The sequence below is a fragment of the Saccoglossus kowalevskii genome, chromosome 1 (assembly GCF_978046115.1).
Source record: "Saccoglossus kowalevskii chromosome 1, keSacKowa6.1, whole genome shotgun sequence".
In the NCBI taxonomy this organism is placed as follows: domain Eukaryota; kingdom Metazoa; phylum Hemichordata; class Enteropneusta; family Harrimaniidae; genus Saccoglossus; species Saccoglossus kowalevskii.
The window spans coordinates 3,402,523-3,428,891 of record NC_140641.1 but is presented as its reverse complement, the minus strand read 5'-3'; the positions used below and the strand labels follow the sequence as shown (position 1 = coordinate 3,428,891).

The window sequence follows — 26,369 nt, the reverse complement described above, 5'->3', positions numbered from 1 at the left end:
TAATGAATATACCTGGGATTGAATATAGAAAATTAACTATTTCTGACTGTATATTACAATAACAGTTTTACCTCTATTAATTAATCTTAATTGGTTAAGATTGTATTTTGTAAAATTAATAAATGTACATACTAATTACTATAAACACATATCCCTATATCTTTGTAAGTTATTGCGTGTTGTAATTTTGTGTTACTTCATGGGGTATCTGCATCCTAGCATATTACAAAAATAATGCAAATTCTTAATATGGGACATGGTATTTCCAAGATAATAGACATGTTTGAAACAATGTTTCATGATATCAAGACAGTTTCAGTGATTTTGACTATCTTGCTAAGTTTTGAGTTTCAAACACCATTAAATGGTTGGATCAGAAAGATGTATACTAGCTGATAATGTTATTACATAGATATGGCATATATGGTGCTTTGACCTCAGCTATGCATTGGTTCATACTTTCACTGTACTCAATTTATTTATACTTTGTGGTGTCCTTGTGTAAGCACATAATATAGTATGTATGTGAGACATATTATGTATTATATCAAACTAATATTATTGGTGATAGTGAACAAAACATGACTGCTATTGACATGCTATATAAAGGTGAAATGTTGGTTGTTATGGGCAACAAAGTAAAAGTGAAGTATTTGTTTGAGTTTGTGACACCATGTATGGTTGTCAATAGCAACACCTGTTTGGTGTCAGCCCTACCTATTCATGATCTTATGATCATTAAAATGGCTGAAGATGAAACAAGATATTAACAAATAAAACTGTTTGTCTAAAAAAACAGATTTAAAATCCTCAAAAAGAAGGAATTTGCAGTTTATCGATTTGAAAACAATTTGTTGACTGTAACAGTGTGGTTAATTGTTGGTGCTTACATTAATACAGAGTATTAAATATTATCAAGATAATATTTTTTTTTTTTAATCGTATATTGAAGTGTGATGTAATAAATACAATGCACAGATTTTAATTAATCGTATATATATTGAAGTGTGATGTAATAAATACAATGCACAGATTTTAATTATTGGCATAATAGTTAACTAACAGAATACAGATACTTTTTTTTAAATACAAATACAAAAAAAATGAACAAAAAGAGTTGATCATAATACAAATACAAAAACACAAAAAAAACAAGGTCAAAGTCGCTCATGTTATATGTATTTTTACAGTATTTTTATTTTTCTAGGTATTTCATTATATTTTCCCATTTGTTAACAAATATTTCGTGTTTGTTATATTGTTCTGCGATCGCTTTTTCTAGGTTAAAGGTTTGTTTTACTCTTTCAATGAATAAGTTTAAGTTTGGTTTAGAATTATTGAACCTCGCAATATATAATTCGTATTTCCCAAGTAAAATTAAGTGCTTCCACAGGGCATGAAAATTACTTTTACCACCAGAATTAAAAATTACCTCTTTTTGACAAATATTGATATTTTCGGCACATATATTTATCCAAAATATTTTAAATTTTTGCCAGAATTTCTGGCTTTCTTCACATTCCCACAGCAAGTGTTCTAAATCTTCTTTTAGGTCACAGTTTTTGACCCTGTATGTCTGTATGTCTGTATGTATGTATGTATGTATGTATGTCACTTTTTTGTTCCACAGTTATCTCAAGAACCACTAATCAAATTTTGGTGAAACTTGGTACATAAATGCTCTGGGATAATGCGCAGAGTTGATTAGGTTTTGGTAAAAATCTATGAATATTAATTACCTAATTTGCATGATAATTAGCTGATTTTTAGCTGTTCCAAGACTGTTCCACTGATATCTGAAGAACCACTCATTGGATTTTGATGAAACTTGGCACATGGATGCTCTGAACTAGTGCGCAGATTTGATTAGTTTTGGGTAAAAATCTATGAATATTAATTATCTAATTTGAATGATAATTAACTGATTTCAAGCTGTTCCTTGACTGTTCCACTGATATTTGAAGAACCACTCATTGGATTTCAATGAAACTTGGCACATGGATGCTCTGAACTAATGCGCAGATTTGATTAGTTTTGGGTAAAAATCTGTTAATATTATTAATTACCTAATTTACATAATGATTAATCAATTTTCGGCTTTTCCACTGATATCTCAAGTACTAATCATAACATTTCAATAAAACTTGGTACATAGATGTCATATGACACTGCACAGATCTGGTAGTGTTTAGGGTAATATCAGTACATATTAATTACCTAATTTGCATAATTAATTAATTTTCAGCTTTTGATATTTCGCGTAGTAATGATCACATTTCAATGAAACTTGGTACATAGTTACTTGAGGACTGTGCAGAGACCTAATTAGTTTTTGGGTAAATATTTGTGCATATTAATCACCTTATTAGCATAATTAGTTAATTTTCAGCTTTTCACCTGATATCTCAAGTACTTATCATCACATTTCAATGAGACTTGCGACATTTTCTAGGACTATGCAGAAACCTGATTAATTTTGGGATAAATAATTGTGCCTATTAATTACCTAATCTGCATAATTAGTTAATTTTTTCCTGTTCTATGGCTATTGCACTGATGTCTACAAACCACTCATTGAATTTAAAGAGTACCCATCACATTTCAATGAACCTAGGACTATACACCATATTAGTTTTTGGTAAATATGTATGCTTCTTAATCACTTAATTAACATAATTAATTAATACTGATATCTCAAGTATTGATCATCACATTTGAATAAAACTTACATAAATGCTCTAGGACAGTCTGATTAATTTTGGGTTAAAATCTGTACATATTAATTCTCTAATTAGCATAATAATTAATATTTTTTGGGTTCTAATCACATTTCAATGAAACTTGGTACATTGTGCAGACTTTATTAGTTTTACACTTAAATCTGTTCATATCAGTTACCTGATTTACATAATTAGTTTTCAGCTATTCCATATCTCAAGTACAAGTAATTTTGAATTAATTTTTAATGTGTCTTCAATACTCTCAGCACACGGGAGTTCTTTCTAAGCTTTCTTTGATTGCATTTGTCATCGTCAATTTTCTTATTTTTGTATAGAAAAACATTTGTCGCAAGAATTCGATGCAAAATTTTATACTGAAATCCGTGCATTTTTTCGTTGATTGTTATCTGTTTAATTTGTTTCCAGGCTTCCTGCCAGTCAACACCATCTGTATATTGTTTACTAGCAAAGGTGCTTAATGCAGTGGCCTTCTCAAATTTTGAATTTCTTAAAATATTGTAATCGTCATTACATTTGAATTTGCTATATCGCTTATAGTTTTCGCAAATAGGTCTTGTCTCCTTTGGCGACGTACGCCGTTTTAATGCAGATTTCCATTCTGTGGGGATTGCGGACGTTAAACCATAATATTTAATAAAATCTGACTTTATATTAAATTTAGTCTGGAACTGATTGAATGACAAAACCTCCCCATTCTCATCAGTCAAATCACTTACATACTTCACCCCGTGGTCAAACCAATTGCGGTAAAATATCGATTTTCCATCAATAAGTACGTACTTATTGTTCCATATTATATGCATCCCTAGCTTAGGTTCGGCAATCTTTTGTGATTTTTGGAACTCTGCCCAGTGACTAAAAATTTCACGATAAAAAATAGGTATCTTGACTGAGAGCGAGTCAATCGAATAATTACAATTCATAAGCAAGGCCAGCCCTCCCAATTTATTAAAATAATGGTTTGGAAAATTAGACCAGGATGACTGTGATTCTAATATTCTGTTTATCCACGTTAATTTTAATGCTTTATTCATTAGTTCAAGATCTAAACAATTAACGCCACCTTGAGAAAAGTGGCCAAGCATGGTATTGTTCTTAATATGATGTTTTTTTCCTTTCCACAGAAAATTAAATAGATATGCGCCTGCTTCCTTAATACCATTAACTGGTACGGGTATACTATTCATAATGTAAATTAACTGTGAGGCTCCGAAGCATTTGCCCAGTAATGCTTTGCCTTGAAGGGTTAAATCTCTTGATTTCCATATCTGAAGTTTATCTTTCATTTTTTTAATTTTTGTCCAAAAATTAAGTTTTTCATTTTCGTATTTATCGTGACCTACATACACCCCAAGTGCCCTAACGGGACCCAAAGACGGCGATAGGCCCTGTGGAAGCACCCATCCCCCATTCTGATCGCCTACTAGAATTAGTTCTGTCTTCTCTAAATTTAAAGTCAAACCGGACTGATTACTAAAATCAGATAAGATGTTTAGGGAAATCTGAATGGATGAGCTGTCTTTAAGTATGAATGTCGTATCGTCTGCATAAGCAGATATTTTTCGCTGGTATCCAGAGGGTAATGTAATACCCCCTAATACGTTCATTATTTCTAATATGAATTAAAAGTAGTTCTATCGAAACAACAAATAGAGCAGTGGACAAAGGACATCCTTGTCTGACCCCTCTGTGTACCTCAAACCACCCAGTGCTGACACATTTGTTCAAAACGCAACTTTGAATGTTTGTATAGAATGTTTGTACCATTTTATTAATGAAGGCCCGAAATTAAATGCGTCTAAGGCTTTATACATAAATGACCATTCTAATGAATCCAATGCTTTAGTATAGTCTAAAAATAATAGTGCACCTTGATTACCAGTTTCTTTGCACCATTCAATAATGTCACAAATTAGACGAATATTATCTGTAATACGTCTGCCTTTTATAAAGGTGGACTGATCTTCATGGATAATAATAGGTAATACTTTCTTTAGTCTTGCTGCTATACAGTGGCTTGCAAGCTTATAATCTGTATTTAGTAGTGAGATTGGTCTCCAGTTATGTATATGAAGTGGGTCTTTTTCGGGCTTGCGGAGAGAGAGACATTGTTGTATGCATAATTTATGCACGCCAGAAGACAATCACTGATATTTTTCCAAAATCGCAAATAGAATTTGGGCGGAATTCTATCACAGCCAGGGGTTTTATTCTTAGGACTACTCTTAAGAGCTTCAAATAACTCGTCTTTAGTAATTTCTTCTTCGCAGATATTTGATTGCTCATGATTGAGGCTTGAAATATGAGCAGTTTCAAGGAAGCTATAACTATTCTCATTAATTTCCAACTTTCGTTTGGAATATAAATTCTCGTAAAAATCTTGCAAGGTGTTCAATATTTCTTTGGAGTCTGTAATATAAGTGTCCCCATCCTTAAGTTTGTCAATTGACTTCTTTTTATAATTATTTTTTTCTAGGTTTAGGAAAAATTTATTGCTCTTTTCTCCACATTGATACCAATTTACCCTTGACCGAATAATAGACCCCTGTATTTGTTGCGCAATCAACTTTTCTAGTTCATTTTTCACTTGCTCATATTGCAGCAAAATGCTTTGATCAAGGGTTTCATCAATACGCTCTTCCAGTTGTTGTAATTTTCTATTTAAGTTGTTCTCTATGTTACGCAGATTCCTTTGCTTGTTTTTACTATAAATAATGGTTTTCTCTCTGATTTTGAATTTTAAATATTCGAATGTTTGTTGAGCATTGTAACACAAAAAGTTACACTCTCTCTGTACTTCAATGATCAGAGCATCAATTTGCGCGACATAAATTTCATCGTTTAAAAGGCTATTATTAAACTATGCTATGCTATGCTATGCTATGGTCAGTACGAATGCTTGGCATAATATTACAACTTTTGACCGAGTTTTGTAACCGTTCAGGGGCTAAAAAGTAATCTAATCGTGAACCAGAATTTCCACGCTTCCAAGTAAACCGATAATTTGATGGGTTGAATTTTCTATACAAATCAAGTAATTTCAAATCATTCATCAAGCTGTAAATTGTTCTTCTAGCAGGCCCTTTATTATCGATTCCGCTACTGTATTTATCTATAATTGGGTCGAGGGGGACATTAAAATCTCCTGCAATAATGCAGTTAGAGTGAGGAAAGTTAACTTTAATTTCGTGACTAAGCTTAGTAAAAAACTTTTTCTGGTCTGTAGTTGCATTGGGAGCATAAATATTTGCAATAACGAACGTGTAATCCCCTTGGACAACTCTAAAAGGATGTATCTACCTTGTAAATCTTTGACATTTCTGCCAATATTCAGATCACTAGATTTGTTTATAAGAACGGCGGTGCCAGCCCTGTGGTTTGAACCATGACATAAAAGCAACTCGCCTCCCCAATCAGAATTCCAAACTTTTTCGACACATTGACTTGAATAAGTTTCCTGTAGTAAAACAATATGTGCTTTTTGTTTACGTAAAAATTGAAATATTTCTTTCCGTTTATACTTTTCCCTAATACCTCTAACATTTAAAGACACTATTTTGACCTTTGACATAATACACACACAGAAAAAACAAAAAGATCAATAGCAAAAAACAAAAAAGATTTAGCAAAACAACCGTAAACGATTGCAGACAAAATACAGTGTTGAATGGGCTTAAGGGCCCCCTAAAAGCATGCATCTGGGAATCTTACTTTAACCAGTTAGTTTTATTTCAATACTGGGTTGTTTTGGTGCCATTTTTTCATAATTGCCTTAAATTCCCATTACCATGAAACATTATTGTCATTTAGACAAGCACTATGCAAATTAGGCGTTCAGATACATGCTTAATAGTTAAATATTGTAGAATAAAGTTTAATGAAACAATATATATATATATATATATATATATATATAAATAAATAAATAAATAAATAACTCGTTAATACTCATGATGTATATTAATTCATACAGTTAAGGATACACATGTAGAAATATGACCACTCAGACCAATTTCCATCTTTGATTCACCGCTATCTTCTAGATTCAGTTGGCACATGGTTGGTTGGTGTATTGTTTCCCATTTATATATAGTTTTCCATCCCGAAATCTTGGTTTTCGTCCTTCGCTATAGGCTTTATTCATTATTTCACGTACGACGCGTTTACTTCTATAATCTGCGGGGCAGAGATCTTCAGTCACGAACATTCCCGTACCTTGTAATGCCTTCTTTGAGTTCACAATAATGATATGGCGATATAAAAATTTGGCTAGGATATGCCGCGGTTTCCCACTATTTTTAAGACCAGTACGGTGTGCGTTCTCGATCTCTGCATTTTCCATTTCGAACTTGCTCTGTAAAATCTGCTTTGCCACGCGTAGGCAGTCTTAAAACTTCTCGAATATCTCTTCATTTTGAGGTTTTCTTCATCTAGTCTTCTGTTTGTATCACGTAATTGTAAACAGTTATGATGCAATTGACTCACTTGTTCATGCATGTCATGGTTTGCGTTCTCTAGCTGTCGGATTGTTTCTAGGATAACTGAATGTTCCTTACAAATCTTGTCTATGCTTTTCTCTAAACGCATTAGAGCGTTTTTTACGAAGTGTTGGAAATCATGTATTTCTAAGACGCCGTCCTCGCCGTGTTCATTGATTGAATACATTGTACGTGTCAGCTTCCTGTGCATGATCAGATTGGTCAACATTGCCAGATTGCGTGTCTTCATCAGGTATATCGCATTCTTGGTTTTCTGTCAATGCATTAATTTGCATAAAATTAGCAATGGATCCTTTTGTCGGTGTAGATTTACCGCCACGATTTTTTCCACCACTTCTAGTTTGTCTCATCATTGTTCTATTGGAATTTGTTTAAGGTTTACAGGTACCCAGTTCATTAATGGGTTTGAGTACCTCTTGTTGTGCGTCTCTGTTGCATAAAACTGTATAATTTGGCACACTTTTCGAGAGCCCTTGACACTCCTACACTGTCAGTTGCTCGCACATGCGATTCTGCATGAAGATAATATTAAGTTTGCAAAGAAATGTTAATATTTTTCAGTGATATATGAAATGACATTTCTTGTTTTGGGGATTTGGACATGTTCGTAAAATGCTGTTTATTTTATTTAATATTTCCACAGACTTATTTGTATTCACCAAAAACTGTAGAAGAGTCTGGGTCTTTATTTTATATTGTACAAAGAAACATGAACACTGGAAAGCTGATAACCTTCTTGGCCAGACATTATAGACCAGTGCTAGTAAGTCTAATTGTTTTCACCTTCTTTAATTTAATGCATATTGTATTCAAATAAACTTAAATTTACGGTGTTTTTTACATATATTATACATGTTAGGATATATGTCCCTGACAATTTGTTATAAATTCTGATCAAAGATGGCTGGCTGACGAATGTATTTCTTTTTGGCCATGCTACTATATCTCCAAGACTTGTGGACCATTTTTATTCATATTTGGTGCATACATCATACATGTTTATGACTATGCTTGGGTGTGAGGAAACTTTAACTGACACTCCAAGTTTCTCAACTCAATGTTGTATATTGTTTGATTTGTGCTTCATTCTCATTAAATTTTTAAATGTCTTAATTTCCCGCCACAAAAAGATTAGATAGAGTGTCATTGGGTAACGTCATGACAAATAAGCTGGCACATTCTCACGATACTGGGGACATGAGTTTAAATACAAAAATTGCATAAATATGATAAATATCAAATAGAAATAAGTTTGTTACCATATATTAGATTGCAAATTTAGAAGTCATTTAATAAATCTGTTTATTGTTGATACTAGATTGGTCTATTATTCAGTCTCTATTACTGACTAATACAGTACATATTCTTCAGAAACAGTTTACTGTGAATTATTTTATTTTAGCTGGAAATAATTTTCGCTGAATAGATTGATTAGACTTTTTGGGCATTTTGTATGGAATTTATTTTGCACTGATTTTTGTCGAGTTGAATGTAAAGTATAGTAAAACAAGGTATATTCCCTGGATTTTATTTTCACTGAATCATTCCTTCAGTGAAAATAGCGAAAATTAATTCCAAGCGAAAATAAAGTATTCCACAGTACCTGGTCACACAACCAGTGATTTGCATTATGCAATTTGATTCCATATATTATGCATGTAGCAAAACATGTTCATCTTGCTTTTTGGACATATTACTTTATCTTAGGCATGAAGAAAAGTTCTTATAATTGCAACAGGAATTGTCTTTAACAATTACTTGTTTAATCTGAAATTATTTTTATTATTTTTAAGGTGATAATTATTATTATATGTAATCTGTCAGAATTGTATAAGCAGCTGCCATTGTAAACCAATTGTAAAATCTATAAAATCAACATTCAATTGTCAGATAAATACTTCATATTCAAGTAATCAAAAATAATTCATACACAACAAAAACTTGATTATCAAATTATGTGCTGGTTATTAATATACTTATAAAATAAATGATTTTACCATGAATGATTTGTCACTTAATTTAATAAATCTTGTTTTATTGTGATTTCAGAATAAAGTAAGTCGACTAATTTCCTGTAAGCAGACGCCATCTGGTGGAGAACTTGTATTTATGCTGTTATTCCCATCATATGATATTAAAGGTATTTATCCCTGCAGACAAATATTAATGTTTTTGTCATTCATTTATGACTATTGCTACATTCACGTTAAGGAGTCTCGGCACGTGCTAAAATTTGTAATCCTTTGTGTTTGCAGAGGGATTACAGCAATTGTGATCATGTTAGTCGGGACCCACTTGGGATAGACTTGGCTTGTGCCAAAATCATGCCCTCATTCTTTGATCTATTATTTGACCTAAAACAGAAAACAATATGCATATGATGCTTATAAAAATTGATATATTGAAATTATAGTCATTTGTTAGTCCCCGTTCAGGCGCAGCCTGAAAAGGGGACTTTATAATTCAGGTTATGTCCATTTTTCCGTCTCCAACATTTTCTCAGAAATTCTACAGCAGATATCAGTGAAACTTGGCAGGTTGATTAACAAGTTTCTGCTGAGTATGCACGTAATTTTTTTTCAAGATCTGAAAATCTCAAGTGGGTCTTTTCCACGATTTTCATCAAAAATTACCTCTCCCGGCAACATTGACAGAACGTCTGCGCATGCTCAAAATAAATTAATTACTGTAAAATACTTTATTTTTGCTTGCAACATTTTTTTGCTATTTTCGCTGAAGAAATGTTTTAGTTAAAATAAAATCCAGCGAATATACCCTTTTCTTATATTTTACAGTCAACTTGTCAAAAATCAATGAAAATAAATTCAATACAAAACACCCAGAAAAAGTCTTTTCAGCGAATGATAATTCCAGCTGAAATAAAATATTTTACAGTAGATTAGATCTGTGAGTAACGCTGCTGTTATTACGGCACGTGATTTCTCCATTGCGTGCAATTTATTATAGTACTGTTTATACATGTATTCTGTTCGGCTCAGTGGTCTCATTCACTAGTTACTAGAAGAACTAGTAACTTTATTTGATTTCAAGAACTTCAAGAAGGCGGCATAAGAAACGTGTTTGCAAAGGTAAGTTCTCCAGTTTCAGCAAAATTGAATGTATATTGGGGTACGATTGGTGTACATTCCGTGACGTACTTACGTCAATATTATGATGATTGCCAGCTTTATATTCTTGTGAAAAGCCAAAAAATAAAACAATTGTCTCCAATCTACGAAACTAGTTTGTAAACTGTCAAATTATTGTACATGGGGACATAGCTTTCAACTAAATCGATATCCGGTCTTTTGCTTGTGTTGCGTTTTCCGAAATATCCACAACTCTGGGGGGGGGGGGGGGGGTGTCCCTGTATCGATCAATTTATTCATTATATAATAGTAGGTTGCCTATGATTATACTCGTATTTTTTATGTTGTGAGCATTAAACTGTTAGTGGTATTAAATGAAGATTTTGCCGATCTCCTGCGATTCAACATGGCGGATGTATAGTGACAACACGTGTATGGACGGTCGGTCGAGTAATCTGCAACAGACCATGAATTAGCATAAAGATCTTGCTACAACATCGGTGAATCTCTACAGTACTGCGTTGCGTTCACCACGAGGTCACTGAACCGTATTAACATTTAAATGAGCCCATGTGTAAATGGAAACATGGCGGATATTGAATCTATCGAGCATTTACATTCGACCGAAATCATTCGTTTACGATGAAACTAAGTTGAATATTACTTCAAATTCATAAAAATTCAACGAATTAATTGTTTGTGCGTTATTATAATCATTACTGAATAATAATCAACAATTGCAATACTTCGAAAACAAGTAAGTTATTCACTTGCAAAACACAGATTGACCAGATTGTGCTACCGTGATCATTTGCTACCGGTACTAACCACTAAGCAATGTATTTGTGTTTGTATTTATTCAAAACTTCTTTTAGAACATACTTTACTTTCGTTATCAACAAAATTATAAAAAAATAATGCATATTACATTATGTGATTTTTTTGGGGGGGATTCAATTCCAACATTTCGCAGTGCCTATGAACCAAAGGCCTTTCACTCTTCTCTGAGTGTGACATCTAAACCAGAGGTTTTATGGTGTATAAACTGGCACTAAATGAAAAGGCCGTTGAACCTTATTCAAATTTATAAATACATGTTATTATGTATTTCATTATGAAAACTGACTAAATTAAATGTGATCTTATTTTTGACTCCCATGTGCGAAGCACAAAATGGGAGTCTTTGCAGTTAGTGTGTCTGTATGTGTGTGTGTGTGTGTGTGTGTGTGTGTGTGTGTGTGTGTGTGTGTGTGTGTGTGTGTGTGTGGGTGTGTGTGTGTGTGTGTATGTGTGTATGTGTGTCCGACTGTTCCTCTGCTATCTCAAGAACCATACATCGGTTTTTGATGAAACTTGGTGCATAGATGCTCTGGGCCAATGCGCAGATTTGATTAGGTTTTGGTAAAAATCCATGCTCGTTAATTACCTAATTTGCATGATAATTAGCTATTATTTAGCTGTTCTATGACTGTTCCACTGATATCTAAAGAACCACTCATTGGATTTTGATGAAACTTGGTACATAGATGCTCTGAACTAATGCTAGATTTTGATTAGGTTTTGGTTAAAATCCATGCTCGTTAATTACCTAATTTGCATGCTAAACTGCAGCAAGTTATGGGGATAATCTTTATTTGTCTCACTCCTTCTATGGGGTAATAAACAATGCAGGTGGAAGTGAGGCACGATAAGCTCGGTGTCTGCCTGATTGTAAACAACCGGGTGGCTGGCACTTATTTCTGGGTTCTTATTGACAAAACCACTCAACTCTTGGTGGCTCTTAATGGAGGGTCAAATGTAACAAATTTTCACTGAGTGGCTCTTAATTGAGGGTGGCGCTTATTTGCGGGTTTTTACGGTAATCATCACATATCAATGAATGTTTATACATGGATGCTGTAGGACAATAGACAGACCTGGATAATTGTGGGTTAAAATCTGTACATATTAATTACCCAATTTGCATAATTAACCAATTTTAAGCTTTCACACTGATATCTAAAGTACTAATTTCCATTTTAATGAAACTTAGTACAAAGATGCTCTAGGACAATGTACAAACCTAATTAGTTTGGGGTCAAACTCTGTTCATATTATTTCCCCAATTAGCATAATAATTCATAATTTTTTGGTTCTAATCACATTTCAATTAAACTTGGTACATAGAGTTTTTGTTACATTGCGCAGACCTCATTAGTTTTACAATCAAATCTGTTCATGTTAATTTTCTGATTTGCATAATTAGTTTTCAGCTAAGTAATTTCAAATTATATTTAATGTGTCTCCAATACTCTCAGCACATGGGAATTCTTTCTAAGCTTTCTTTGATTAATTGTTTGAACAGAATGATTTATATCGGTAATGACGTTTTCATCTGATATTAATTGTGCAATTGTTAAAATGCCTACCTACACATTTATTGTTTTTGTTTCTGAAATAGTCATTTGTAAAAAAAAAAATTAAAAATCATGCTTGATTAAAATTCAAAAAAAAAAGATGTAGCCATGTACCCCCTTTCTGTTATCTGTTTCCAACTTCTTTCAAAGTAAAACTGGCAAAGGCATGTAATTGCCATACAATCATCAACTGTGGGAAAACTTATATGTTATTGAAAATCTTTATTTTGTTGTCTGTGAATTAATATAATATTTGAAATGGTGTAATGGTGCAAAATATTCTCAAACAATCTGTCTTCTGGTGGCACTACAGTATTCCAATGCGCGATCTCAGCTTACTAAGTGATGATGGTGGTTGAAATGGAAAACTGAATACAAAAATCCAGGAACATCTCAAACGAATTTCCGTCTGCTGTGAATGCATGTTTCGTTGCATCAAATAAATAACCCAATTTTATGATAGAAGCTTGCGATCTTGTGCCATACAGGGTCAAGTGATTGAGCAATAAAAAATGTGGTTTTTTGTATCAGGTTATTGAATGTATCCAAAAACATGGTACCAATGATCTTAAATTTCAGGAGTGCTCGCTGAAGGTTTAACAATCTTGCGTATTGTCTTGTTCTTTTTCAATCCTGCATTTCAGTTACTAGAATTCATACTAAAAAAAATAGTTTCTGTTTTTCTTCTAATAACTCGGCCACTCTCAAAAACAAATATTTTTCCATGGTCGAAATGCAAGAAGAATACAAAACTACTGTGATTGCATAGCGATACCTGTAGGGCCATTGTCAATTAGTTCGCCTGATCAACACAGCGTTATACATAGGGCTGATATTGAATCACGGAGAGTAAAATCTTGTGATACTAATCTCTAGAACCACTCAGATTGGTACATATGTCTTATGAACCCACATGTGTATATCTTGGACAATACTCATTTAAAACCTTTTTTTTTTTTTTTTTACAGTGGTGCTGTGAACTGCTTCAATTTCACAAGGCAATTTTTTCTGGGTTCCTACAACATGGAGTGTCAGGGACTTTATTGAAATGTTGTACACAAATTTCATAAAATCCTGAATATGTCTAGAAGTGAAAATTAAATGATTTACAGTATTTTATACCCATTAATAATGATTGAAATGCAATAATATCACTGCACTAAAAAGACTTCAAACAATTATTGTTACTTCTCCATTGAAGGTTATGAGCAGACCAACCTTTATCACTGCTGGCTTTCTTAATTATTACATGTACTTGCTCTGAAAACATAGCTTTTACAATTGTTTAAATTAACAGATGTTGTTCTGTGTACAATGAATACATTTTAAATAATAAACCTTACTGTGTTAACAAATTGTATTTGACAACATGAGAATGATTCTGATGCCCAGTGGTGATGTTGAAACAAACCCAGGTCCTGGTAATATACTAAGACCTGATTAACAAAGAAGTCATGTACATCAAGGTTCACTCAGATTTATGAATGCAGTTTCTTGAGCAAGTATACATGTATGACAAATACAGTGTGGTTTTGTTGCACTTGTGTACTCTGAGATTCTGAACATGGGTCAGTGGAAGTTTTTAGTTGTCAGTACAAAACTAGATTATGGGAAATCACTTTATGATGAGTTGTACCCACAAAGAGTACATATTTATTCACCTGTTTGCAGATGTTCCTTGTACTACCTGTATTTTATAATTAAATAACGGGGACTGTGACATTTCATGTCTTGTTGTTATGGTATTTATTGCAAGTCATCGTGCACATGAACAGCAAAGAAGTTTTGAAAAACAATTATTTTTTTCCATCTATGTAGCATTGCAAAAAAAAACATTGCAGCAGCACATAAATATGTGTTGTTGACAGCATTTTGCAGTCATTTAATTCATTACTACAGCATCCGACCATATATAGCTTCACTTCCCTCCATCATCAGTGTATGTTCTGTTAAATTCACTGACAAGTTTTTAGGCAGCAAATCTTGGCACATGCTGAGTTTTGGTCCTGAGCATCTATCAAGGCCGAGATCGATTTTTCCGGCATGTGTCGACTTGGTCCCGACCATTCACATACACATATCAACAAGTGCTGACTCTGCCCGAGTCTCAGCACGTGCCAAGATCTCTAACATGAAGATCACTTACATTTTGACACATAAACATCATTCATAACCATAAAACATATTTGTTTCATTGTTTATTAATAAGTATAAGAGAAATTTCAAGAAAAATGGCAAATAAAACATAATATGTGTTTCTTGTGGTACTTTTAAAATAAACAAATGATAAATTTTCAAAAAAAAACCATTAAAAATTAATTCAATTGAATACATGGACATGGATTCACAAAAAAAGAACAGTTTGGTTCTGCCTGGTTTCAGGAAAAATTACAACAATTTACCTTACCTTATGTACTCCCATAGAGAATGCCCAAACAACATTAAATTGAATCCTGTATCAGTATTTAACATACATTGGCATTGTTGGTAGGTTTTCTGGCATGTCTATTTCTTGTTGTTATCATAACTTAATTAGTTCAGTTACCTTCTCTTGGAACCTAAAACTACCGGTAACACTATAATTCCGGATGGGATGACATCAGCAAGGTATCCATCAACTATGAAAAATCTAACATAGTTATAGTAGTTAATTGTAGTCAATTTACAAAGTAAGAGTGTGCTCATCTAATTAGATTTACGAGCACATATAAAAACACTGTGGACTCGCACTCTATATGGTTGTACATGTAATGACAGATTTGTTATTTTATTCAAACATTTCATCTTATTGTGGTAGGAGTACTACACATTATGAATATCGGTAGGCAGGTAAAACAAGAAAATGATAATCAATACATCCTTTTACCTTTTATAAAACTGAATTCATAATCTACAAAAATGCCCATTTTGAGTAAATTGTATGGTGAAAGTTATCAAAACAAGTCAGCACACAGGTAACTTTACCAAGACTGTAAAACAAGTCAGCACACAGGTAACTTTACCAAGACTGTAAAACAAGTCAGCACACAGGTAACTTTACCAAGACTGTAAAACAAGTCAGCACACAGGTAACTTTACCAAGACTGTAAAACAAGTCAGCACACAGGTAACTTTACCAAGACTGTAAAACAAGTCAGCACACAGGTAACTTTACCAAGACTGTAAAACAAGTCAGCACACAGGTAACTTTACCAAGACTGTATGCTTATCTTCAAAACTTGATATTAATAAAGACATTTTGTTTTATTCTCTGTAGGTCCTCATATTACCTTTGTTAGCGTTGATTTACATAAATTTAAAATAATGGATCTTAATATCACAGTTGAACTCTCTGAAGACCAGCACCAACAGTGCATTGATGATGATGTGTGTTCATTTGATGTAAGTAATAAGACTGGGAGGGAGCACTCCTAAACAAACCAGCAAAATAAACAATACAGGGTGCATTTTTTGTGTATGACCATGATTAGCTTAATGTCACTGTGTGTTTATGGTCATAATAAGTCATATTTTAATAATCCAGGGTACAAAAATTGCAATAGCAAAACCAATATCAAAACCTTCTCGGCCATAATCATACGAGTTTTCATGTTCATGTGTCATTTTAAAAATCAAATAACAAAATATTCCTTATATAATCCTGGTCTGCATATCCTATATCATTTCTAGAGTCACCATAATGACAATGCTTTGTAGCAACTATAGTGTCCAATATCCGTGAAATAGTTTGGGTGCACTATTTTGCATTAATGCAGTAGCAAGAAATGTCATTGTAGATATGTCAAATGATGAAGTTGTCCCCATTCTAATATGGTGGCTGTGCATGCGTCAATCAGGTTGTATTTATAGTATCACTCTGACCAATACTATTGGATGTATTTCTTTTTGTAGATATCACGTGTGCACGATGCCACTGGTGCTGACTATATCCTCTGTAATATTAATGGATTATTCATGGGTTATTCACTTAATACTGGTAGTTTGATTATGTCACCGACCAACGAGGATTTTGTTGGTTTGAAATTAGATCCAAGATACAGTACAATGACCCCTGCATCACACATTGTAGTAGCGTCATTTAGAGGACAATTTATGGTTATTCAGTGCCCAAAGGTAATGCCCATATACAGCCACTGTAATACACAATTCCTGTAAATTGCGCCCTCTGGTGATGGAATACATGTAATTTCAAAATAACAAATATGAGTGAAAGCAATGTCATTCAAATCTTCTATTTATTGCTTTGTCATGGCTTAGTAGTTTCTTTGTTATTATTAGTCCCCGTTCAGGCGCAGCCTGAAAAGGGGACTTTATAATTCAGGTTATGTCCATTTTTCCGTCTCCAACATTTTCTCAGAAATTCTACAGCAGATATCAGTGAAACTTGGCAGGTTGATGAACAAATCTCTGCTGAGTATGCACGTAATTTTTTTTCCAGATCTGAAAATCCCAAGTGGGTCTTTTTCACGATTTTCATCAAAAATTACCTCTCCCGGCAACATTGACAGAACGTCTGAGCATGCTCAGAATAAATTAATTACTGTAAAATACTTTATTTTTGCTTGCAACATTTTCTTGCTATTTTCGCTGAAGGAATGTTTCAGTTAAAATAAAATCCAGCGAATATACCCTTTTCTTATATTTTACAGTCAACTTGTCAAAAATCAATGAAAATAAATTCAATACAAAACACCCAGAAAAAGTCTTTTCAGCGAATGATTATCCAACTGAAATAAAATATTTTACAGTAGATTAGATCTGTGAGTAACGCTGCTGTTATTACGGCACGTGATTTCTCCATTGCGTGCAATTTATTATAGTACTGTTTATACATGTATTCTGTTCGGCTCAGTGGTCTTATTCACTAGTTACTAGAAGAACTAGTAACCTTATTTGATTTCAAGAACTTCAAGAAGGCGGCATAAGAGACGTGTTTGCAAAGGTAAGTTCTTCAGTTTCAACAAAATTGAATGTATATTGGGGTACGATTGGTGTACATTCCGTGACGTATGGACGTGAATATTATGATGATTGCCAGCTTTATATTCTTGTGAAAAGCCAAAAAAGCAAACAATTGTCTCCAATCTACGAAACTAGTTCGTAAACTGTCAAATTATTGTACATGGGGGACATAGTTTTCAACTACGGTAAATCGTTATCCGGTCTTTTGCTTGTGTCGCGATTTCCGAAATATCCACAACTCGGGGGTGTGTGTGTGTCCCTGTATCGATCAATTTATTCATTATATAATAGTAGGTTGCCTTTGATTATATTCGTATTTTTTATGTTGTGAGCATTAAACTGTTAGTTGTAATGAAGATTTTGCCGATCTCCTGCGATTCAACATGGCGGATGTACAGTGACAACACGTGTATGGACAGTCGGTCAAGTAGTCTGCAACGGACTATGAAATCGCCCGGCGTATTTTTGGCAGTTTTTTTTTTAAATATTTTGGATATTTCATTTACCGTAGTCATTGACACCTATCCAAGAGTATGATGTTATTGTCAATAGCCTGAATGGGTAAGCTTCGTTTCGACAATGAGCTGTTATTTCTGTGAACAATGTTAAATTATTCTTTGAATGCTCAGTTTATTTTTTGAAAACAACTAATTTTTGGATTAAAAAAAAAAAATCATGCCGTTTTCCCCGTCAAAATCAAAGCATAAAGATCTTGCCAGAACATCAGTAAATCTACTACCGCGTTGCGTTCACCACGAGGTCACTGAACCGTCATTAACATATTTAAATGAGCCACGTGTAAATGGGAACATGGCGGATATTGTATCATATCGAGCATTTACATTCGACCGAAATCATTCGTTTATGATGAAACTAAGTTGAATATTACTTCCAATTTATAAAAATTCAACGAATTAATTGTTTGTGCGTTATTATAATCATTACTGAATAATAATCAACAATTGCAATACTTCGAAAACAAGTAAGTTATTCACTTGCAAAACACAGAATGACCAGATTGTGCTACCGTGATCATTTGCTACCGGTACTAACCACTAAGCAATGTATTTGTGTTTGTATTTATTCGAAACTTCTTTTAGAACATACTTTACTTTCGTTATCAACAAAATTATAAAAAAATAATGCATATTACATTATGTGATTTTTTGGGGGGGATTCAATTCCAACATTTCGCAGTGCCTATGAACCAAAGGCCTTTCACTCTTCTCTGAGTGTGACACCTAAACCAGAGGTTTTATGGTGTATAAACTGGCACTAAATGAAAAGGCCATTGAACCTTATTCAAATTTATAAGTACATGTTATTATGTATTTCATTATGAAAACTGACTAAATTAAATGTGATCTTATTTTTAATTGTTTGAACAGAATGATTTATATCGGTAATAACGTTTTCATCCAATATTAATTGTGCAATTGTTAAAATGCCTACCTACACATTTATTGTTTTTGTTTCTAAAATAGACATTTGTAAAAAAAAAATTAAAAAATCATGCTTGATTAAAATAAAAAAACAAACAAGATGTAGCCATGTAACCCCTTTTCTGTTATGTTTCCAACTTCTTCCAAAGTAAAACTGGCGAAGGCAAGTAATTGCCATACAATCAATCATCAATTGTGGGAAAACTTGTATGTTATTGAAAATCTTTATTTTGTTGTCTGTGAATTAATATAATATTTGAAATGGTGTAATGGTGCAAAATATTCTCAAACAATCGGTCTTCTGGTGGCACTACACTGCGCATTTATGCACAGACAGTATCCCAATGCGCGATCTCAGCTTACTAAGTGATGATGGTGGTTGAAATGGAAAACTGAATACAAAAATCCAGGAACATCTCAAACGAATTTCCGTCTGCTGTGAATGCATGTTTCATTGCATCAAATAAATAACCCAATTTTATGATAGAAGCTTGCGATCTTGTGCCATACAGGGTCAAGTGATTGAGCAATAAAAAATGTGGTTTTATGTATCAGGTCATTGAATGTATCCAAAAACATGGTACCAATGATCTGAAATTTCAGGAGTGCTCGCTGAAGGTTTATCAATCTTGCGTATTGTCTTGTTCTTTTTCAATCCTGCATTTCAGTTACTAGAATTTATACTAAAAAAATAGTTTCTGTTTTTCTTCTAATAACTCGGCCACTCTCAAAATAAATATTTTTCCATGGTCGAAATGCAAGAAGAATACAAAACTACTGTGATTGCATAGCGATACCTGTAGGGCCATTGTCAATTAGTTTGCCTGATCAACACAGCGTTATACATAGGGCTGTTATTGAATCACGGAGAGTAAAATCTTGTGATACTAATGTCTAGAACCACTCAGATTGGTACATATGTCTTATGAACCCACATCTTGGACAATACTCATTTTAAACTTTTTTTTTTTTTTTACAGTGGTGCTGTGAACTGCTTCAATTTCGCAAGGCAATTTTTTCTGGGTTTCTACAACATGGAGTGTCAGGGACTTTATTGAAATGTTGTACACAAATTTCATAAAATCCTGAATATATCTAGAAGTGAAAATTAAATGGTTTACAGTATTTTATACCCATTAATAATGATTGAAATGCAATAATATCACTGCACTAAAAAGAATTCGAACAATTATTGTTACTTCTCCATTGAAGGTTATGAGCAGACCAACCTTTATCACTACTGGCTTTCTTAATTATTACCAGTACATGTACTTGTTCTGAAAACATAGCTTTTACAATTGTTTAAATTAACAGATGTTGTTCTATGTACAATGAATACATTTTATATAATAAACCTTACTGTATTAATAACAAATTGTATTTGACAACATGAGAATGATTCTGATGCCCAGTGGTGATGTTGAAACAAACCCAGGTCTTGGTAATATACTAAGACCTGATTAACAAAGAAGTCATGTACATCATGGTTCACTCAGATTTATGAATGCAGTTTCTTGAGCAAGTATACATGTATGACAAATAGTTTTGTTGCACTTGTGTACTCTGAGATTCTGAACATGGATCAGTGGAAGTTTTTAGTTGTCAGTACAAAACTAGATTATGGGAAATCATTTTATGATGAGTTGTACCCACAAAAAGTACATATTTATTCACCTGTTTGCAGATGTTCCTTGTACTACCTGTATTTTATAATCAAGTAACGGGGACTGTGACATTTCATGTCTTGTTTAATGTCTTTTTGTGTTTCATCGAAAAATACCAATAGGCTCCAACAAAATGATTCATCATTATAATAATAATTTTTCTAATATTTTAACAGAAATTTCAGAATGTAAAACAACCAAGAATTGGCATATTGAACTTTTTAGATAAAAACTCACCTGAAAACAGAACTGAAGTTTGGAAGTCATTCAATACATGGTGAGTGGTTTGACCCTATACCCTCATGTCAGCCCACTATTTGACACTATACCCTCATGTCAGCCCACTATTTGACCCTATACCTTCATGTCAGCCCACTATTTGACCCTATACCCTCATGTCAGCCCACTATTTGACCCTAATACCCTCATGTCAGCCCACTATTTGACCCTATACCCTCGTGTCAGCCCACTATTTGACCCTATACCCTTGTGTCAGCCCACTATTTGACCCTATACCCGTGTGTCAGCCCACTATTTGACCCTATACCCGTGTGTCAGCCCACTATTTGACCCTATACCCTCATGTCAGCCCACTATTTGACCCTATACCCTTGTGTCAGCCCACTATTTGACCCTATACCCTCGTGTCAGCCCACTATTTGACCCTATACCCTCGTGTCAGCCCACTATTTGACCCTATACCCTCGTGTCAGCCCACTATTTGACCCTATACCCTCATGTCAGCCCACTATTTGACTCTATAGCTTTGTGACAGCCCATTATTTCATCCTATATTACCCTTGTGTCAGCCCACTATTTCACCCTATACCTTTGTGTCAGCCCACTATTTCACCTTATACCTTTGTGTCAGCCCACTATTTGACCTTATACCTTTGTGTCGACCAACTATTTGACTATAGCTTTGTGTCAGCCCACTATTTGACCTTATACCTTTGTGTCGACCAACTATTTGACTCTACAGCTTTGTGACAGCCCACTATTTCATCCTATATTACCTTTGTGTCTGCCCACTATTTCATCCTATATACCCTTGTGTCAGCCCATTATTTGACCTTATACCTTTGTGTCTGCCCACTATTTCATCCTATATACCCTTGTGTCAGCCCACTGTTTGACCATATACCTGTGTCAGCTCACTATTTGACCATATACCTGTGTCAGCCCACTATTTTTTGACTCCCGTGTGAAAAGCACACGATGTGAGTTTTTGCAGTTACACTGTATGTGTGTGTGTGTGTATGTCCGTCTGTTCCACTGATATCTTAAAAACCATACATCGGTTTTTGATGAAACTTGGTGCATAGATGCTCTGGGCTAATGCGCAGATTTGCTTAGGTTTTGGTAGAAATCCATGAATATTAGTTACCTAATTTGCATGATAATTAGCTCATTTTTAGCTGTTCCATGACTGTTCCACTGATATCTAAAGAACCACTCATTGGATTTTGATGAAACTTGGTTCATTGATGCTCTGAACTAATGCCTGGTTTTGATTAGTTTTGGGTGAAATCTGTGCATATTAATTACCTAATTTGCATAATGATTAGTAAATTTTCGGCTTTTCCACTGATATCTCAACTACTATTCATCACATTCCAATGAAACTTGGTACCTAGATGTCATAGGACACTGCACAGACCTAGTAGTTTTTAGGGTAATATCAGTACATATTAATTACCTAATTTGTATAATAAATTAATTTTCAGCTTTTGATATTTCAAGTAGTAAGCATTACATTTCAATGAAACATGGTACATAGATACTCAAGCACTATGCAGAGATCGATTGTTTTTGGATAAATATTTGTGCATATTAATAACCTAATTTGCATAATTAGTTAATTTTCGAATTTTTACATATATCTCAAGTACTAATCATGACATTTCAATGAAACTTGGTACATAGATCCTCTAAGACTATGCAGAGATCTGATTAGTTTTGGGGTAAATAATTGTGCATATTAATTAACTTATTTGCATAATTATTTAATTTTCAACTTTTTCACTGATATCTTGAGTACTAATCATCACTTTTAAATGAATCTAACAGTGCAGAGAGCCAATTAGTTGTTTGTATATATTTATGCATATTAATCACCTAATTTGCATAATTAATACATTTTCAACTTTCACATTGATATCTCAAGTACTAATCATCACATTTCAATGAAACTTTGTACATATATGCTCTAGGACAATGTACAAATATGATCAGTTTTGGGTTAAAATCTGTTCATATAATTTTCCTAATTAGCATAATAATTCATAATTGTTTGGTTCTGATCACATTTCAATGAAACTTGGTACATAGATGGTCTGTTACATTGCGCTGACCTTATTAGTTTTACACTGTTCATTTTAATTTTCTGATTTGCATAATTAGTTTTCAGCTTTTCCATCAATATCTCAAGTACAAGTAATTTTGAATTAATTTTTACTGTGTCTCTAATACTCTCAGCACACGGGAGCTTTTTCTAAGCTTTCTTTGATTTATTCTATACCTTTGTGTTAGCCCACTATTTGACACTATACCTTTGTGTTAGCCCACTATTTGACACTATACCTTTGTGTTAGCCCACTATTTGACACTATACCTTTGTGTTAGCCCACTATTTGACACTATACCTTTCTGTGAGCCCACTATTTGACACTATACCTTTCTGTGAGCCCACTATTTGACACTATACCTTTGTGTTAGCCCACTATTTGACACTATACCTTTGTGTTAGCCCACTATTTGACACTACACCTTCGTGTCAGCCCACTATTTGACACTATACCTTTGTGTCAGCCCACTATTTGACCCTATACCCTTGTGTCAGCCCACTATTTGACCCTATACCCTTGTGTTAGCCCACTATTTGACCCTATACCCTTGTGTCAGCCCACTTTTTGACCCTATACCCTTGTGTCAGCCCACTATTTGACCCTATACCCTTGTGTTAGCCCACTATTTGACCCTATACCCTTGTGTCAGCCCACTATTTGACCCTATACCCTTGTGTCAGCCCACTATTTGATCCTATACCCTTGTGTTAGCCCACTATTTGTACTTACTTCATATTCCTTTTCACAGGGATAACCATCATGTGAAAGCACCAGTTGAGCAAACTGGTAGAAGGACACAATGGCTGATGGATGGAGACGAGAATTGTCATACAGTATTGTATCTTAGACAGCTAGTATTGCAGCTAATAGATGATGCCATACAACATGTGGATGGTGATTTCCCTCCTGATGTAGCTGAGAAATATACTAAGCAGGATAGAATACAACCATTTTCAACTGCGGAACTGGTATGGAACACACATAGTGACAATGTTTTTATCAGTATTGATATTAAGCCACTGAAATTAAGCTTAAAAGTAACATTTTGAGACAGGAAAAGACTTGGTGAAAAACAAATGACTGCCAAGTGACCATCTTGAATAAGATTTTGTAAAACTAGTAACATGTACATGTATTACATTATGCATTGTCATAATAACTGTTTTTTTATGTGTTCAAGAATTAGGATTTTTTTTACAAAAATGACTGCCAGTTGGCCAAATTCAATCAGATTACAAAACAACATTAGGTGCTTATGATTGACATTTATACAAGTAGTGTACCAACTTGAAACATACTTTGCTATTGTGAGGGGGGGCAAGGGTTATTTTCGTTCAACGTAATTGCAATATTTGTTTGTTCGTACAACGTAAATAAAAAAAATAAATTCCGTAATTCTGTAATCACAGGCTAGACGTACAACGTAATCAATCAAATATTTTTTTCGTACACTGTAAAAATGTGTCATTTTTCTCGTACGTACAAAAATTCACATCCAAATAAAAAAATCGTAAAGAATAATCCAGGGAAATTACATTTTAGAAACTGTAAAATGACTAGATGACACAATTCACTACAAAATTGAATGTCAAGACGTAAAAGGCCCTCTAACCGAATGAAGAGCATTACGAGGGTAATATGCGCATGCGTCTCTTCACACGGCGCAGCAATGGCGGAGAATTTGAGTCGGAGAGCTCTTCGGACCATTCAATGTTCCATTTGTTAACACTGTAAACTGTAAAAACGTCTTTTTTTTTCTTCGTAAATTGTGAAAAGCCCTTTTTATTTCCCGTAAAACCGTACCAGCTACCCCCCTTGCCTCCCCTCTATTGTATACCAGACAAATGAACAAATGGCAGCCAGTCGGCCATGACTTGAACCCAAAATGTATTGGCATTATACCAACTTTGATTGAAATTAGCTCTGTTGCAGACACATTAGTATCAGGATTCAGTCTTAGTTGTTTATGTTCAAAATGGTTGCTAGTCTGCCATATTTAATTGAATAAAAAACAAATACATGATATGACATCATCATCTGTTTTTAACATAGTTCATTTGATTTTAGTTACAGACAGAATCTGAATCAGGTACAGTTTATCCAAACCGTCCATCAAGAGCAGGATCATTGTTGAGTCAGAGAGGAGCCACCATACCACCAAGTCGAGGATCTCAGCATCAGGGATTGGCAGGGGCAGCCAGAGAAGGAACTAATCCTCCAATACCATAAGCCCGGTTCACATGTGTAATTTTGTTATCATGGTATTCATGTTGACCATGATATGAATAACCATCGCCATTTATTATATATCTGTGATATTGACACTGATTTAAGAGGTACCGTTATCTGTGATATTGACACTGATTTAAGAGGTACCGTTATCTGTGATATTGACACTGATTTAAGAGGTACCGTTATCTGTGATATTGACACTGATTTAAGAGGTACCGTTATCTGTGATATTGACACTGATTTAAGAGGTACCGTTATCTGTGATATTGACACTGATTTAAGAGGTACCGTTATCTGTGATATTGACACTGATTTAAGAGGTACCGTTATCTGTGATATTGACACTGATTTAAGAGGTACCGTTATCTGTGATATTGACACTGATTTAAGAGGTACCGTTATCTGTGATATTGACACTGATTTAAGAGGTACCGTTATCTGTGATATTGACACTGATTTAAGAGGTACCGTTATCTGTGATATTGACACTGATTTAAGAGGTACCGTTATCTGTGATATTGACACTGATTTAAGAGGTACCGTTATCTGTGATATTGACACTGATTTAATCTGTGATATTGACACTGATTTAAAAGGTATCTGTGATATTGACACTGATTTAAGAAGTACCATTATCTGTGATATTGACACTGATTTAAGAGGTATCTGTAATATTGACACTGATTTAAGAGGTATCTGTGATATTGACACTGATTTAAGAGGTACCATTATCTGTGATATTGACACTGATTTAAGAGGAATCTGTGATATTGACACTGATTTAAGAAGTATCTGTGATATTGACGCTGATTTAAGAGGTATCGTTTTCTGTGATATTGACACTGATTTAAAAGGTACCGGTATTTGTGATATTGACACTGATTTAAGAGGAATCTGTGATATTGACACTGATTTAAGAGGTATCTGTGATATTGACACTGATTTAAAAGGTACCGGTATCTGTGATATTGACACTGATTTAAGAGGTATCTGTGA

General features: G+C 33.9%; 1 protein-coding gene across 2 annotated transcripts in view; it reads left to right on the top strand.

The window, feature by feature from the left end:
* The window catches only part of LOC102800471 (uncharacterized), a 78,774-nt gene extending 53,297 nt beyond the window's left edge, over positions 1-25,477 (top strand). The window contains exons 21-27 of one of the 2 annotated variants that reach the window (XM_085498401.1): positions 7,884-8,003; positions 9,290-9,380; positions 15,982-16,106; positions 16,617-16,838; positions 20,970-21,070; positions 23,890-24,109; positions 25,209-25,477. In XM_085498401.1, coding sequence (XP_085354527.1) covers positions 7,884-8,003; positions 9,290-9,380; positions 15,982-16,106; positions 16,617-16,838; positions 20,970-21,070; positions 23,890-24,109; positions 25,209-25,370 — 1,041 coding nt within the window. In that variant the 3' untranslated portion in view covers positions 25,371-25,477. The remainder of the gene's footprint in view (positions 1-7,883; positions 8,004-9,289; positions 9,381-15,981; positions 16,107-16,616; positions 16,839-20,969; positions 21,071-23,889; positions 24,110-25,208) is intronic. The other variant, XM_085498405.1, reaches the window with a different exon arrangement.
* Positions 25,478-26,369: the final 892 nt, after the last annotated feature.